The 16844-nt window shown below is 36.8% G+C and overlaps 2 protein-coding genes across 4 annotated transcripts in view; one reads left to right on the top strand and one right to left on the bottom strand.

The window, feature by feature from the left end:
• The window catches only part of MEIOC (meiosis specific with coiled-coil domain), a 15153-nt gene extending 11179 nt beyond the window's left edge, over nucleotides 1–3974 (top strand). Inside the window, exons 7-9 of the mRNA XM_057499530.1 lie at nucleotides 102–236; nucleotides 2790–2970; nucleotides 3391–3974. Coding sequence (XP_057355513.1) covers nucleotides 102–236; nucleotides 2790–2970; nucleotides 3391–3620 — 546 coding nt within the window. The 3' untranslated portion in view covers nucleotides 3621–3974. The remainder of the gene's footprint in view (nucleotides 1–101; nucleotides 237–2789; nucleotides 2971–3390) is intronic.
• On the bottom strand, nucleotides 2810–16844 carry CCDC43 (coiled-coil domain containing 43). Of its 3 annotated transcripts, XM_036882930.2 has the most exons (6): nucleotides 16596–16842; nucleotides 12808–12895; nucleotides 11144–11279; nucleotides 9759–9817; nucleotides 8381–8606; nucleotides 2810–2949 (listed from the first exon to the last, which is right to left on the bottom strand). In XM_036882930.2, the coding sequence occupies exons 1-5, from the start codon at nucleotides 16797–16799 to the stop codon at nucleotides 8419–8421; spliced, it is 675 nt and encodes a 224-aa protein (XP_036738825.2). In that variant the 5' UTR covers nucleotides 16800–16842; the 3' UTR covers nucleotides 2810–2949; nucleotides 8381–8418. The 3 variants fall into 3 exon arrangements, with proteins under 3 accessions (XP_036738825.2, XP_036738826.2, XP_036738824.2); XM_036882931.2 differs by lacking the exon at nucleotides 2810–2949 and having other exon boundaries at nucleotides 7014–8606; nucleotides 9792–9817; nucleotides 16596–16844; XM_036882929.2 differs by lacking the exon at nucleotides 2810–2949 and having other exon boundaries at nucleotides 7014–8606; nucleotides 16596–16841.

Here is a 16844-nt window from a genome sequence, read left to right as displayed (position 1 = left end):
GAGTCATTTTCAGTTTATTACTTAGGCCTGTAAGAAATATTATTCATGATTGAATCACATTTAGAAAGTTTAGCATCTAAAAATTATGCAATTTTTTACAGACTGAATTGGTCCTTGCCAAGAATTACCCAGGAAAAAAAGTATCCAGTACTAACAATACTCCAGTTCCATGGCTGACCTCTAACCCTTCTAGAGTTGATCGCTTAATTGTGGATGAACTTCGAGAACAAGCCAGAGTAAGCTGTAAAAACATCCAATGGTGGAGTTTTTAACTGCTTGATAAAATTATAAAACATTTAAGCAAGTTAGTTTTGAGGGATTTTTAGATCACATTTATGTGTTATTCTCTGAAATATATCCTTTTCCATGTTTGATCTTAGAATTATGATTAATATTTAGGAAAGGGAAAAATAGTTCCACTCAATCGTTTCAAAAACTGGTTTGGTTGTTTAAATGGTTCCTCTTCAAGAAACCCAAATTAGCCACAGAGCTAATCCTCAACAGAATTTTTTTTACAGCAAAAACCACTGTGAATATTATTTATAGGGAAAGTCCCATTTCTTAATCACAAACATTTGTTTTCTAGCCTGATGAGCAAGCTATGCTTGCATTATACAAGATGGTAAATTAATAGGGAATTACCATATTTCATTTTCTTAACCCTGCACTTTTGAGTTATTCAACAAACATCAAGTAGACCAGCAATATATTAAATAATGATAAACTGAAGTAAGTAGGTATGCATAATTTTATAAAATAGCCTTGTTTTGGAAAAGTATATCACTTCAAATCAAATGTAAAGAATCCTGATGTTAGGCCATTTTGTAATTTAATAAATGATCATTCCTATTACCTCCTTTTGATTTTCAGAATTTTCTAAGCAACTTTAATAGAGTAAGGTCAAGTATTTTATTTTTTTACTTCCCTCTCATAAAAACTTACAAATAAAATTTTTTCAAATAAAATTTGATAAAGATCGTTGGGAAAAAGCATGCAGTGAAACAGGTTGCTTTTATGATTAAATAAAAGCCATTTTAGGAATTAGAAAAATCAACATAACAATCAATTTTATTGAACATCATATTCTTACTTGTACCATGCTGTCTTTAAAATATAGATATGAGCTACTTCAGTGGAAAAAGATTGAATGGACCTAGCTTTCAGCCTTGGTCAATTGATGTTCTTTATCAAATTTATAAATCTATACAATGGAATTTATCAATGGTATATCATTTACAGACATAGGTTACAGCCAGATGGTATATAAATAAAAATTCAGTCTTTTTTTCTTAAAACTGTTCCAAGTTAAAATTCCTTTTCTCAGCAATATATTTCTAGGCAATAAATCAAAGGATCACAAACTGTGGATATTGAGAAATATACTTTTCCAGCTTTGCTATAGTTCATGTTTAGAGTATGTTTATAGCCGCTAAAGTAATTTTGTTTTATCTATATTTAGTAACATTAGATCAATAATACACAAAGGGCAAAAATATTTTTATACTTGCTACTTTCTAATTTGCTGGTTTTGTAGAATTCTGAAAAAAAAACTTTTAGAAGTTGATTAAAAATCACCTTTGCAGATTTTTCTTTACACTTACCACTTTCAATACACTTAATCATTTATTCAAAATGATTGTCTTACTTAAAAAACATGTAATTGAGATAAAATTTTTAAAAAAACATGTAATTGATAGTTCACTGGAGTTTTTTCATTGTTGTGTTTTTTTCTTGTTTTGTTTTCCCATCGAGGATCTGGGAAAACTGTATATTCATGTACAGTTGAGAGGAAAATATATTTAATACCTATGTACTTGTGTTTTCCTGATGGGCCTGAACTGGCATAGACTTATTCCAAAGAAACTTGATATGAGCATGAGGTTAAAGATATTCATTCAGGTGCCAGTATCTTCTTAACTTAGATGTATTTTTCTACTTTCTCCAATCATTGAACACCAAGTGAATTATGTGAATTTTGAATCATTTAGTTCCCAAAGGCAATTACTGTATTTATTCGATGTTCAAATCTTAATTATTCAAAAAGTTCTCTCCCTTACACCTTCCAAGTTCAGAATTTGAAAGAGGGTAGGTATATACAACTATGAAACATACTATCTTATAAACCTAGCAATATCCAGTGCCCTTTTTAAGCTTAGTTAACCAGAAGATGGAGGGACTTCCTAATTTTCCTTAGCAGCTTTGAAAATTCTAAGACTTTATATTACTTTATTTCATATTACTCAACAAAAATTTTAATCAGTATTTTCTGGATTAGGGATGCCTTAAAATTACCACTAGTCAGTATTATCTAAATGTTATTTCCAGAAGGAGAGCATTGGAAGCTGAGAAGGATTTGCAGAGGTCAGGATTAATCAATCCAGAATTTCTCCCTTACAGCTTTTTTTCCTCTTTATATTACCTCCTAAAAATGCTGCTTGTAGGCTATTCTTATATTGCCAAAAAAAATCTCAGATTTTGTATTTGCACTTAACTTTAATGACATGGAAATCTTTGAATGTTTGACTTTTTCATTGTTGCTTATTCCTAGTAACTGATAACGTGAAAGGGCTTTAGAATTAACATAAACAGGTAGGTACAAAAGACTAATTTTTCATATTCGTTTCCCCTAGCATGGCGTCAGGACACAATAATCATTCAGTTACTTATTAAATGAGTGTTGTTGCTTTCATCTCAATTCTGCTTCTTTTGAAGATTTGTTTTTATTTATGTTAATGACAAAGCAATGTAGTAGTTACATGCCTTACTAAAATTTAAAATGTTTCCCTCAGGTTGTGACTTTACTAGGCAAAATGGAACGTCTTCGAAGCTCTCCCCTTCATGCCAATATCTCTACTGCTCTTGATAGACACTTGGAGTCCATTCACATTGTACAGTCACGTAGAAAGGATGAAATCGTTAATACTTCAAATCGACAAAGGCAAGGAGTTCCTAGATGCCAAGATGACAGAGGTACAGATATTAGTGCATATTCTTTGGATAAGACAATGAAATAATTTGAAATGTTAATAAAATCAGATTTTGAGGTTAAAAGGTTGGATTTCTAAAATTTACACTTTAAAGAAATAAACTGGCAAATGATGCCCACATAATTTATTCCAAAAGTACTTTGATCTATTTTGTTAATTTTATCCATTTATTATTACTCTGTCAAAGTCTGTGTTCTATCCAAAGCAGTCATTGTCATACAAGTCAGAAATAAAGTATCAACACTCTTAGATATTAAGTCAAGTACTTAGCCATCCTTCCTTTATAATAAATAGACATCCTTTTTATAAGAATATTATTTGATTATTGAGTAGCATGGTATTGGGCTTTGTAAGAGTTGAGGGATTCTTAAATGGTATCTAATAAGAACTGTTTCTTTTACAGACGTTTTTGCCCTCGCTTCAGCAATTAAAGAGATGTGTGTGGCTACTCGGAAAGCACGCACTACCCTGTGGTGTGCTCTGCAGATGACCTTGCCCAAAACAGCCAGTACAGCTGACCAAACAGATGTGGAAAAGGCTTTACAAGATACAGCAAACTGTGAAGATAAAGTCCATGAAAGCATAAATAGTAGCAATCCAGTGAGCCAGAGAGGTGAAGCAAACAAACATTAAGGAAATGTCAGCAGAAAGAGGAATAAAAAGCTGATAAGTTAATGTATCAAGACATGCTAAAAAATTTTAATGAACTTGTCAAACTTGAAAATTTCAGTACATTACTTTTCTTTCAGATTTAAAGTTAATACCTTAATGAAGTCTAACTTCTATTTAAAAAATCTTCTGTTTGTAATGAATCATATAGTTTAAAGTGAACTCAAAGGTAATGTTGACTACTCTAGGAGTTCTGAGTAGTCAGATAAAAAGTTTAAGTAAGTTGAATATTTCCTAACAGCTAAAATATTGCTTAAGTTCATTCTGCAGTACAGGTAAATGCAAATGTGAAATTCTTCTCGAAGATGTTTCATTTAGGGCTGCCTTAGTAAGTATAATTCCAAATAATGAATCTAAGTGACTGTAACCTAATTACGGCTACAGTCTAGTTAACCAAGACAAGTTTTGATTGTGATATAAAAGCATTTTCCTTACAAAACTGGATACCGAGGAAACAGGAAAGTAAGGATGAACCCAAAATTCATGTAAAAACTGAATATTTAAAAATACTACTGTATTTATAAATTTGAAATCTTAATACCTAAGTATATGGAGGGAAAAAATGCATCTGATTCTCCTAAATTAGTGATAAAAGTGCCAGTGTAAAAACCATGCAACTTACTGAATACAGAACCTGTTCAAATCATTTGTATATATTCTTTAAAATTTAATTGTACTATCAATTATTCAATATTTCCAATTTTAAAATATTTAAATCAAATCAAAAACAAAACATTTCCTTTATCTGGATCTTTAGACTTGGTACACAGTAACTAAAATAATGACTTGTTTTAATACCCTTAGTTTGCTGTCTTTGTAGAGGGTATCACGAAGTTCTAAAATGTATTTTTTTAAGGTTAATCTTTAATTTAGTTTGCAGTTGGTTAGTGTATATTTTATGTAGTTGTGTTCATTAGTTTGCTTCTGTATTTTTTTAAAAGAGCTCTTCAAAGCTTGGCTTTTTCTGTTTCTTATCACTTAATATCTTTGTATGGAACCTGAGTAATTTATTCACTAAAATGAAATATTGGTATTATGTGACTCAGAAGATCTTGGGTTTTAATAACATTTCTAGCATGAGTTAGACTATAATGTACTGATGAAATTTAATTGAACTATCCTCTACTAGAAACACTGATGTTTTAAATGTTGGTGTTTTTCCTAGTTTTAGAAATCCTGGTATTAAAAAAAAAAAAAGTGTAATCACACCACATAAATTTTCTTGAGATGATGTGCGGAAGAAACTGATTGAGAATGCGGGAGAAACATTTTGATCACTGATATGCCTTAGAACCCAAATGAATTACATTGAGGGTAGTCAAATAAAATAGATCACCCCACCAGTCACTGCATAGAAAGTGGTTAAGTTTAACATAAGACATGTTGGATGTTATGTAAGCAAATATTGTACTGAATTTAGTCTCTCAGGGAAAATAAATTACTTTGTTGAAAATACTTGGTTTCTTTTTTTGTGTTAGTTTCTAACCTTAGAGTCACTTATGTTAGAAAACCAATCAAATTCCTTTTAAATAAGAACAATTGCTAAGTTTTAAATTTCATTATAACACATAAGAATATTAGTAGATAAACCAGTGTCATTCAGCTATCCTTGGATATAACCTGACTTCCTTCAAAGATGAAATTTTTATTGTCTTTATCTCATCCCAGGCAAAGCAGAATAAAAATCCAGGGAAAGCTTTTACGTGACAGTGAACAGAAATGAAATACTAGCCCATTAACAAAAACTAAACACAAAAATTATTTTAAATTTTGTTAATCACATCACCCTGTAGAGAATTCTCAAGTTAGTCAGTTGTCCCTTTCTATTTCTATGGTATACCCAATAGTGGATAGTTCTTAGGTATTACACTTAAGAATTGCAACCTGTGAAAACAAAGTTAACACACAAGATTTGTAGTGAAATTCCTGAAACCAATGCACCCATCATTTCTAATCCAAAATAATTTGGTGTACTCAATTTTTTCAAAATAGCAAAAGCAATTTATATGAAGGTGGTTGAAAATTACCTTGAATTGTATCAGCGTTCTCACTTGATCATCTGCCACTTTGAAGTTGTAGAGGATTGGGAATTACTGTTATAACTGAAATCCCAAATTTGGCCTAAAATGGCAGTCATACTATAGATGATAATGACTTTAAAATTTTCCCTTTGCAAGGAACAACCTAAGACAGGCACAGTCGCAGGGGGGCCATCAGGTGAGAACCCCCGTTTTGAGAGAAATCTGCATCCATGGATGTTTTGTTGCCCTTGTCTAGCTTGGATTAATACTTAGCCTATAGGCACAGACCTGATCATCTACATTTGCTTTCTTACAGCACTAAACTATGTTTTCTACCTTTATCTTGCATCTACCTACCACTTCAGCATTTTATTAAAAATAATAATAAGGGAGAAATGTGGGATTCACATATAAATCAAGTATAAAAATATTCATATCTGACCTGATTGTTTGTAGTTCATAATGTGTGATCAAAACTGAAAGTTTCTGTGATGACTGCCCTTGCACTGTTCACCATGTAAGAATTTTATTCGCTATGTAAGAATTTGTTCACCATGTAAGAACTTGTTCGTTATGCTTCAGAAGATTGGAGACTGATGAGAATTAGGCTTGAGGTGGATTAATGATTGTGCATTGAGTCCTCTGTACAGAATTTTATTGTTGTTAACTGTTAACAACTATTTGATCAATAACTATGAGAGATGCCCTCAAAAAAAAAAAATTTGCCCTTTGCAATATTGAACATTTTACACATAAGGGATTTATTAGCACCTGAGTTAAGTGGATAACCTTACTCAAAGCCTAATGAGCTGGCCTTTTTTTTTCTGTTCACTCATTAGTTCAAGGGTACACTTAACTGTAATGTATATAACAGAGTCCCAGAAAGAACTGACTACTGTTTTAACAGATTGAAACGAGTACCCTTCAGGGGGTCCATGGATATAACCTGCCCACTTCAGAGACCAAAAATCAGGGTGAGAACAAGCCAAATATCCAAAATAAAGGTTACCAAATTTAAACTGGCTCTCTTATAAGCTATCTATAGCCACAGCCTATTGCTACTGCTACATAAAGGACTCAGGTTCCAGTAGTCCTTCAAAGCCAATTTACTGTCTTTCCAAAAAAAAAGGTAATCTTTCTGATCTAATACCCAACCTCCCAGAAAGGAAAACTGAGGCAGAGAATTTATGGATTCCAGGAAGAGGTTCTGCTAGTATTATAGATTATTGGCTAACCAAAACAAAACAAAAGTAAAATTCAACACATTCCTAAGTGACTATCCACAGAGAACTCATTTCCAGGGTAGCTGGAAGGAATAAGAATAAATCAGAAGACAGTGATTTAAATAGTTTATTTTTTTTAAGTGTGTTTTTTAAATTTTTGCAATGCCAAGATCATAGGAGTGTATAGAGGTGACATCGTTTCCGTATTCTATGCTTTTTACCTTCTGCACAAAGGTAAACATTTTGTTAATTTCATATAGTTAATGGTATAAAACAGAGGTCAGCAAATTTTTTCTCCAAAGGGGCAGACAATAAACATATCAAGCTTTACAGGCTGCATAAGGTCTGTCACATATTCTTTCTTTAACAACCCTTTAAAAATATAAAGTCCATTGTTAGCTCGCGCGATACAAAAACACTGGGCCAAATTTGCTTGCTGGCAGCAGTTTGCTGACTCCTGGTATAAAATAATCTACTTCCTGTCATGTAAGAGAAACTGTTCTCTTTAGGCTTCCTGACGGTCTACTACCTGAAGCAGAGAAAGGCCCTATTTACAGTTGAATGTGGCTTGTGACAAAAATGGAAGTAGAATGTTCCTGCTCATTTCTGACTCTCCCACTTTTTCCATTCATTCACTCATTCAATAAATGCGTTGAGTACCTACTCTGCACACTCTTAAATATCTTTGTGTCAGCAGAGATTTCCAGTGTTTCTTCTTTAAAAAGGTGAAGGTTTCTCCAGTTTATTTAAACCTGTAATTATCAGGTCTTCATACTCATACTTTAGGGCAGATCAGGATTAAAATCTCTACTAGCACTCAAGAGGATTCATGATTATAAAAAAAGAATCTAGCCAATAACAATGATATCCTTGCACCCAATAAACATCCTTAAAATCACAGCCTAGATGAGGAAAAATCTGTAACTATCTCTACTTAAAAAGATACTTTTCCTCAAATAGGCTGAACCTCTTTAAAAAAAGATCTTTCTAGAACTTCCAACAAATAATTTCTTCTCATTGTCTTAGTTTGTTGCCATGTAACAAACTCTAAATCCAGGTAGGGCTCTTCATTAGCTTTCTAGTTCAGCCATCAAACAGCACATTTACGGATGAATACTACTTCTGAAGCAATTTATACTCATGTTTCATCTCAGGAAAGGAGTGACCATGATTCTGCTCCCTCAGGATAAAAACTTAACAATCAGCTTTTGGAATATTCCTGCTGTTTATCCAAGGTGAGGGAAGACTTTTTAAAGTGGCTAAAATAAGCACAGGAGTTCAGTATCAAAATATAATGGTTGCCCCTATTCCAGACCTTTGGTACAGATATCAACTATAATCTGATTACATGGCACATTCTGTAATTAGAAGCATTTGTGATTTTCCTTTAGACCAAGTAAACAGAAGGGGAAAGCCTTGGGAAACCACTTTGCAATGTTCTCATTTCTCTTGAATACACATGTGCAAAACCAGTTCTCACTTTGATCAAGTTCATGAGGAGAACAGAGTGGATCAAGGTTATCGCTTTCGTTCCCCTCTTTGTGTCCTTTTCTTTTCCTTTTCCTTGCGCTCCTGCTTGGCTAGTTTGTCCCTCTCCCTCTGCAGCTTGTCCTGTTCCTTCTTCCTTTGGGACTCATCCCGAAGTGAGTCTCGCTCCAGTTTTCGGGCATTGAGGACGTCTTCCACATTGGTGTTTCGGAACAGAGCTACAGATGAGTTAAGGGATTAGAGTGTAGGTCACACAGGTGCCAACCACTGCTCTTTCCTCATTCTTGCTGTCCTTTCTCTACATGCTAAGTCTTAAATATTCTCTACCTATTCCTTAAAAAGAAAAAAACACTATGTTTATTTTTGATCTAATGCAAAACCCTACAACTACCATTACAAAAGTTTAAAACTAACTGCCAGAATAAAAATCTCATCCACACTTGACTAAATTTGAATGTTAAAATATTCTATGAAAATGAAATTTCATTCTAGAATATGTACTTACATCATTCAATGGCAGGATATTGTTGGATTATCTAGGCTAATTTAGTGAATAGAGTATTAATGTAACCTGCAATTTTTTATGTACTTGGCACTAATAAAATGCTTGAAGAGTTAAATAAGTTAACCTTACTAAACTTTATCAGTTTGCTTTTTTTCCTAGACCACTAAAGCTTAAGTGAAAACCATGTTCTACTAACCACAAACTGAATTTATAAGACATGAAATTTAACCAGTTAGAAAATACCTAGACAAAAACTTTACCCCCATTTCTTGTGACTTTAAAAACAACCTGTTACTACCAGACAAGCTCTCTCTACTCTTAAAAGATGTTTTCTGTCTTAGTGCTTTAAAACATGTAAGTTTTCCTGAAATAACCTTTCCTTCTCTGATAATCTACCATATTTCTCACCTTTAAGAAGGTGGGTTTCTATATTTAGAAGCTTCTCATAAGTGATTCAGTTGGTAGGGACTTACCTCAGCACATGATATAATCTGTCCATACTTCCAGCTTAAAAGTATTCAGTGTTCGTTCTCTTTCAAACAAATAAGGTCTTTGAGGAATAAGAAAACTTCAATATTATTTTAATTGCTTCCAGTGCTGGGAAACCCAGTGCTATAAAAGGGATTACAGATTCTTATTTTCCCTTAGAAATCCTTCCTCTAAGTCTTCCTCTAATGTTAGCATGTGTTCTTTGGGGAAAGTTCTTGTTAAACTATTTAAGGCTGTTCTAGGAATGGGGCTCACAATGCTGGCCTGATATGAGTTCCTGGAGGTAAAGGGGGCCCCCACAATGACAGCAAAATAAAAACTCTTCCTCAAGAGGATTCTATGGAGAAAGACATGGGGATGGAACAGACAAGGATACATTTATCAGAACCAATGTTCATTGTGTTGGTACCTGAATCGTCTTTCTCATCTGCTTCGGTAAGTGATGTTAAGGAAAGTCGGATGGAATACAAAGGCTAGCACATCCCAACCCAACAGCAGAAAACGTTCAAGACACTGATGGGTAGGAAAAGCAGGCTGAATGTAAAAACACTGGCAGGGATGTGGCAGTAAGCCCAAGAGTGTCATCTTTTAAGAGTCTCATTTGGGGGAAGATTGTTCAAAGTTTCTGAAAGATCCTTACCTCTTGGAGGCTGACAAAAAACTTAGGCAGGTCTAGGTTGACTGTCACATTACCTTGAAGCCGGGGGATGGTGAACTGACCTCTAAAATAGTGGTTCTCAAAGTGTAGCTCCCAGAACTCACTGGAAACTTGTTAGAAATGCATGTTCTTGGACCCCACCCTGGACCTCCTAAATCAGAAACTCTGGGGTAGTACAGCCCAGGAATCTGTGTTTTAACAAGTCCTCCAGGAGACCTACTGCTAAAACATTCTTCATTAGCTCAACAGATGAGATTTTGTAATTGCAACCACAGTTCTGCCAATTGTGGCAAGAAAAAGAATGAGGGAAAAATAGAAGTTGACCCAAAAGAGCGTAAGAATTCTTTCCTTAACTACTGATTAGACAGCTAACATTTCTGGTATTATGTCCACTGCAGAATGCACCACACACTCCATTCAAATAGTCTCAGGAAGCTAAGCAAATTCCAATTTCTAAACAAATATCAAATTCACAGGGAACCAATCTGCACCTGGTAGCAACACTTTATTTTTGCACAGGATCTGCTCAAACTGCAGATCTATTCTGGTGTTGTTTGGGGATTCAGTCTCACTTTTAATTACATGACCGCTGGAATAGTAAAAAAAAACAAAGATTCAAATGAAACCGCTCCACATTTGGGAATACGCCATACAAAAAACATCCAGGTTTTAGTCCTGGTTTTGCCACTAATTCCATGAATGTCTCTGATCACCTGATCATCTCTTACTGGCTCAGTCTCCTTCACAACTGGGAAAGAATATAAAGATTATACATGTGACATTACACTGCATAGAAAGATATTATACAAATATAAGAAACAGTAGCTTTATTTTCTAAAAATACAAGGGTCTATTATTAAGGCATCATTTCTTCTATACTGAAGTTTTCAGGAACATATTGATTATGTGTTGAAAAACTTAAGTTCAGTGTCAACTATTCCAAGACCATTTCTTATACCCACGAAGGACCACAGATCACTACCATTTTAGAGGGAAAAATAAGCTACAGAGGGGGATTGGCAACTTCCCAAAGCGCACTGTAAACCAGCAAACACTTTTGGCTTGAGCCTCAAGGGATGGTGCCGAGACGCCAAAAAGGATATCCCTCTTCATCTGTTACATCCGCATACTGAGCCAGGAGGGCAGCTTTTCTCTGCTTCTCCTCTTCTGACACCATCCTGGGCTTCACCACGATCTGCGCCTGCTTCTCAATTAGAGTGGCAATGGCCTGTACCTCGTCTGGGAGGTGGTAGAGGGAAGGGAGGGACAAGAAGGTTGTAGGTGAGAGAAAACAAGCTCACTGAACTACTGGCCCACCCAGGCGCGGCTTGGAGTAAATGGCATCTGCTGACTTTTTTGAGCCTGAGGGTTTCAAGGGAGGTGCCTGGGGGGCCCATGAAATAGGAAAGGAAAGGAAAGGCCATGCAGGTCAGGCTTTAGGTCTTGTACCCGCCTTCAATCAGAGCAGCCCTGCTTTTACTTGTTTTATACACTTAAGTTCTGCTGCTTTAAAAAAAGGGCTGCATTAGAACCATGGAAATTAAGCTTCCAAACATGCAACTTTCTCCCCTCTCAACCCAGAAGCCTAAGAAGGAATCTAGAATCAACTTAAGCCCGTCCCTTTCATGCTGATTATTAAGCCAGGTGAAATTCTTACATTATTTTAAAATAAAATCAACTATCAAATTCTCCATTCTCAAAGAAAGTAGGCAATGGTATCAAGCAGCAGTTCTCATGCCTTGCTGCCCAATAGAATCATCTGAAGGAGCTTTAAAAAAAAAAATACCAATACCTGGGTCTCAACCCCAAAGATGTTTATTTACATAGCTGGCTCATGGTATGGCCCAGGTACTGGCTTTTTTTTTTTTAATTGAAGTATATTTGACATATAATATTATGTTAGTTCCAGGTATACAACATAGTGACTCGACAACTGTATACATTATGAAATGCTCACCCCAATAACTATAGTTACCATACAAAGTCTTAAAATATTGTTACTGTATTTCCTATGCTGTACTTTTCATCCCTGAAGCTTGACCCTCTTTATCCCCTTTACCTATTTTGCCCATCCCCTCCCTCCTCTCCCCTCTGGCAACCACCAGCTTGTTTTCTGAATTTATGCATCTATTTCTGTTTATTTTGTTAGTTTTGTGTTTTAGATTCCACATGTAAATGAAATAATATGCTATTTGAGGCATTGGCATTTTTTAAAGTACATCAACTAATTCCACTGTACAGCCAAGACTGAGAACCAACATGTAGATAGTATCAAACAGAATCTATGTGAGTTTGGCTTTTCGGATTTGAGTTTTCTGCAGCTTATTTGTCACCCTAATGGTGAGTATATTAACCCATTTTTCTTTCATTTCCAAGGAGAAAGAGCTTAGCTGAATAAAGCAAAAAGCCAAACATGATTTGTGTTATGAAATGAGAATATGAAAAAGGTGGGAGGTGGGAAAATATAACTGACCCTGTATCTGCACTTGAAACTCTACAAGGAGCAGTGAAAAGAGGATGAAAAAGAAAAAAGCAAAAACAACAGTGAGGATAACTATGGTCAGCTGAAGTGGGAAAATGTGAAAGGAGAAAACGAAACTAGCACTCAGGTAAAAAGTTAAAGTAAGCTGCTGAGTGTTTGCCAGTTTCAATTTTCTTAGGGAAAATGAGTATCCAACAGAGAAAACTATAAACTCTCCCTGAAGGCTGTATAGTAAAGGTAACTGGAAAAGGCACTGAAGGTTAGACATGAAAACTCCAACTCTACCTTCTTTTTTCACTTTGGTGACAACATTCTGAGTCTCTGACCATCGTTCCACAATCTCCTTGCAAATGTTAAAGAGGGAATCTTCTTCCTAGTTGGAAAAGCAGACCAATTAATTTCCTGAGAGAGCCCTCAACCTGAACAAAACCTATGTAAAGGGCACAACTCTCCCTGCTAGATGAGAAGAAATCACAGGGAGGGTTTGGGAGCCCACAGAATAGAGTATGTTTCTCATCTGAGACTCCAGACACAGAAGTAATGCTATGTGTGAGTCCAGAATCCACAACTGCTAGGTCAAGAGCACCTACTCCATCCTGCCAAGCTCCAGGGGAAAGGACTTCCATCAACTCGGGGCAATCTTCCTCATTCTTTTGGAGCAAAAAGCTGTTGCCTAAGTCAAACCTCTCCTCCGTGAAATCTCCCCTGGCTAATACACTCAACTCAGTACCCTCTTGAAGCCTTATCAACATTGATACTAGAACACATCCATGGGCTTGCTGACCCCTATTAAGCAGAGATAAATAAGCAGGTGGTCTCCCATCCAACCACCCCTTTGACAATTTTGCATAAGCCTATATTTCCTACATGCTCCCCAGTCTTCCTCCTTAGCATCGTATAGCAAAAGATGCTGACTTTGGGGCAAGACATACTTAAATTCAAATCCCAGATCTGTGAACGAGTTTCTTAACTTTCTGAGCTCCACATCTCCCCAGAATTTTAGTAAGGATGAATGAGAATGTGTATAAAGTCCCTACCCTGCTTGGCAAAGAAGGGGCATTTCAACAAACACGGATATTCCCCTCCATCTTCATTATAGCTGCTTCACCATCTTTACATTCTAGCCCTCAGGACAAACTGTCAGAGTTCACATTTACTAAGTGTTTACCACATGCCAGGCACTGTTCTCAATATTTTACATAAGAGCTCTAAATTCTTAGAACAATCCTATGAAATGAGTACTATCACTATTCTCAATTTATAGATGAGGAAACCAAGGCACCCAAGGTCATACAAGTCATAAGTGGATTACACAGTATTCGAACCCAAGCAGTCTGGCTGGGAGACCATGTTCTCAATCATTATATTACACTATCTCTCACAGAACAGTGAGGAGAGGCAGAAGCACAGACCTACTATGGATCCTTATTTTGTAACCAATCCTTACTGTGTATCCAACACAGGATTCCATCTCTACCCTGCTCCTTTTAGAGCACATCAAACATAGAGAACTTCTTTGGTCCAGAGTGCACGTAGGTCACGGACCCCCAGCAGGAAGAGCAAAGGAAGAAGAAAAGAGAAAAAGAGGAGGCAAGAGGAAGGGCACTCTTGGAAGACAGAGTAGTTTATCCCCCCTTCTCCTCACCCTTGAATAACATGGAGATTAGGAGCACTGACCCCCCACTCAGTCAAAAAGCCACATATAAGTTTTGACTCCCCCAAAACTTAACTACTAATACCCTGTTCACTGGAAGCATCACCAATAACACAGTCAATTAATACGTTTTGTATGTTATGTGTATTACATGCTGTATTCTTAAAGTAGGCTAAAGAAAAGAAAACGTTTTTTCAAATTGTCACAAATCTGAAAAAAAAGTTTCATTTATTGAAAAAAAAACCTGCATGGAAGTGGACCCCTACAGTTCAAACCTATGTCACTCAAGGGTTAACTGTAGTTCATTCATCTGTTTGATCATTTATTCATCCAGATCATGCCTGCTATGCTCAAGGCACTAAGATGAGTGCTGAGAGATGAAGAAGTAGTTCCTGGCCTCATGACACTTACAATTTAGAAGGCTGGTATATAAACAGGGGCTATAAACTGTAATACCCTACTTAATGTAATGATCCTAATGAAAATTGCAACTCACCCCTCCATTCCATCCTGATCCTCTTACAATGCTCATTATCCTTTTCTAACATACTATGTAACTTACTGATTGAGATTTCCTTGCTAGAGTGTAACCCCTTATGAGCAGGCATTTCTGTCTGTTCCGAGGTACCACAAGCACTTACTTAGGACAGTGCCTAGCAGAGAGTAATCCATCAATAAAGACTGGAGGAACCAACCAATAAACCAATACAAATGCTATTGGAGGGAATAAAGAGGATGACAGAAGCTGTTATTTACTGCTATTTGCTCCTGACTATACACACTGTTCTTGAATCTTACCTCAAACTGTTGCTTAAGACAAACTTCTTAATTCCTAAAATTAAATCCTAGCCCAATCTGGTAACTGATTTGGCTATGCCTTTTGTTTTTCCTAGAAAGGAATTTGGTACAAAAGTCAGGAGCTTTTATATGTAGCCCTACTGACTGACTGACAGAGAGAAGCACTGTAAATTATGTTTGAAATACACCATATTCATTGGCATTGCTGCTCTATAAAGTTGCTCCTGCTGTTTCATGGACAGGAGCCTCTTTATATAATTCCTGTCCAATTCTTCCTGAAGTCAATTTCTACATAGATAGGGCAGGGAAAACAAGAAAAGTAAGCATGGTGTGTGTATTGGGCAAAAGGGTGGGGGAGAGAAACCCTTAAAAATAAGTTTGTCTTCTGCACTTTACGTAAACAAGAGACATATAGAACAAATCCAAATCTAGTTCTAGATAACCTTGTCTCTTCTACCAATAGTCGAAGGCAAATTCATGCCTGCCTTAGTCAGGAGACATACAGCTCCAAATAATGACACCATGAAAAGAAAAGGCCAAGAAGCTGATACCAATGGGTACCCAAGTTACTTCAACTTCTTTTTCATGTTGTCTTTAGAAACTTCTCAGCTGGAAATAAAAACTAATTTAAGTTTCTTACCTTTTACTCTCTCCCCTTACAACCTTCAACATCAGGGTCCTAGAAAAGAATTTATTTACTGTGTTCTATTTTCACCGAACTTATGAGCTGCATCACAAGCTGTGTTAACGTTTTCCCAGATATTGCTCTGGTCAATCTCACCAGAGCAGGCTTTGGGACTAAATGAGAGCACTTGCCAGAAGACCTGGGACAGCCTCAACTAGCCATACCCTTAATCAATGAACTGTATTTCCATTGAGTAAGTTTAAGTGGAGATGAAGGCAGCAGAAATTATTAGGTTGGACTAGTGGACAACTTGATGAATTACTATTTAAACATAGCATAAAGTACACATTTCTGAATTCTTGAATCTGTTTCGAAGAGGCTAAGTACCAAGTTTATCTTTTTTTCAAATCCTGACCTTATTTCCCCACCTACTCCACACACAAGCGCGCGCGCGCACCAACCATTGCTGCATTTCTAAATGTTATAAAGTATTATGCACAATATTTGCTTCCGTTCGGCCTAGGCATGAAAAGATCTGTACCCTCAGCTTACCTTTTCTGGACTCCTACCTCCAAAATAGGAACCGAGAGAGTACTCCCCGCAGGATTTTGTAATGGGACAGCCCTGAACACTTAATTTCCCCCTCTGAACACCGTCAACCAATGGGAGTGAAACTGGTCATTAAGACGTTTATGATAAAATTCTCATCTAGACATTTCAACGGCTTCGGAAAAATTACCAACTCACTCACAGACGCCGAGAGGGCCTTGTCCCCAGGAATAAGGGAAAGCCATTCCTTTCTGTGCACCTGCAACCTTCCGGCTTCCCAAAACTCTGGTTGGGGAGCAACCCCCTTCCCCCGCGACCCAGAGATCAGAAAAGTAGTCCTCTCCACGGTGAGACCACTAACCCTCTAGGACGCCGGGTAGGGGAAAGGAGATACGAAGTACTGACACAAGTTTGCAAGAGCTAAAGGAATGTGTCCGGGCTTCTCACCAGGAAAGCAGAGAGGATACCCTGCAGAGCGTCCAGCTTCTCTTCTTCCTCCTCCTCCTGCAGGACACCCAAAATATAGGCACCGTAAACGTCTCGGTCCACTCCCAGTGCCTCCAACCGTCCGTCCAGCCACGATCCAAAGCCGTTGCCCCCGCCATCGCCTTCGTTGGAGGCAGCAGCGGGCACTTCGCTGGGCGCCGCCATCTTGGGGTCGGGGTCCTAGTAACCCCCAAGGCGCCTACCGCAGTG

The sequence above is a fragment of the Manis pentadactyla genome, chromosome 4 (genome assembly GCF_030020395.1).
Source record: "Manis pentadactyla isolate mManPen7 chromosome 4, mManPen7.hap1, whole genome shotgun sequence".
Taxonomy (NCBI): Eukaryota; Metazoa; Chordata; class Mammalia; order Pholidota; family Manidae; genus Manis; species Manis pentadactyla.
The sequence above is the reverse complement of the archived record's forward strand: the minus strand, read 5'-3'. Positions and strand labels throughout refer to the sequence as shown.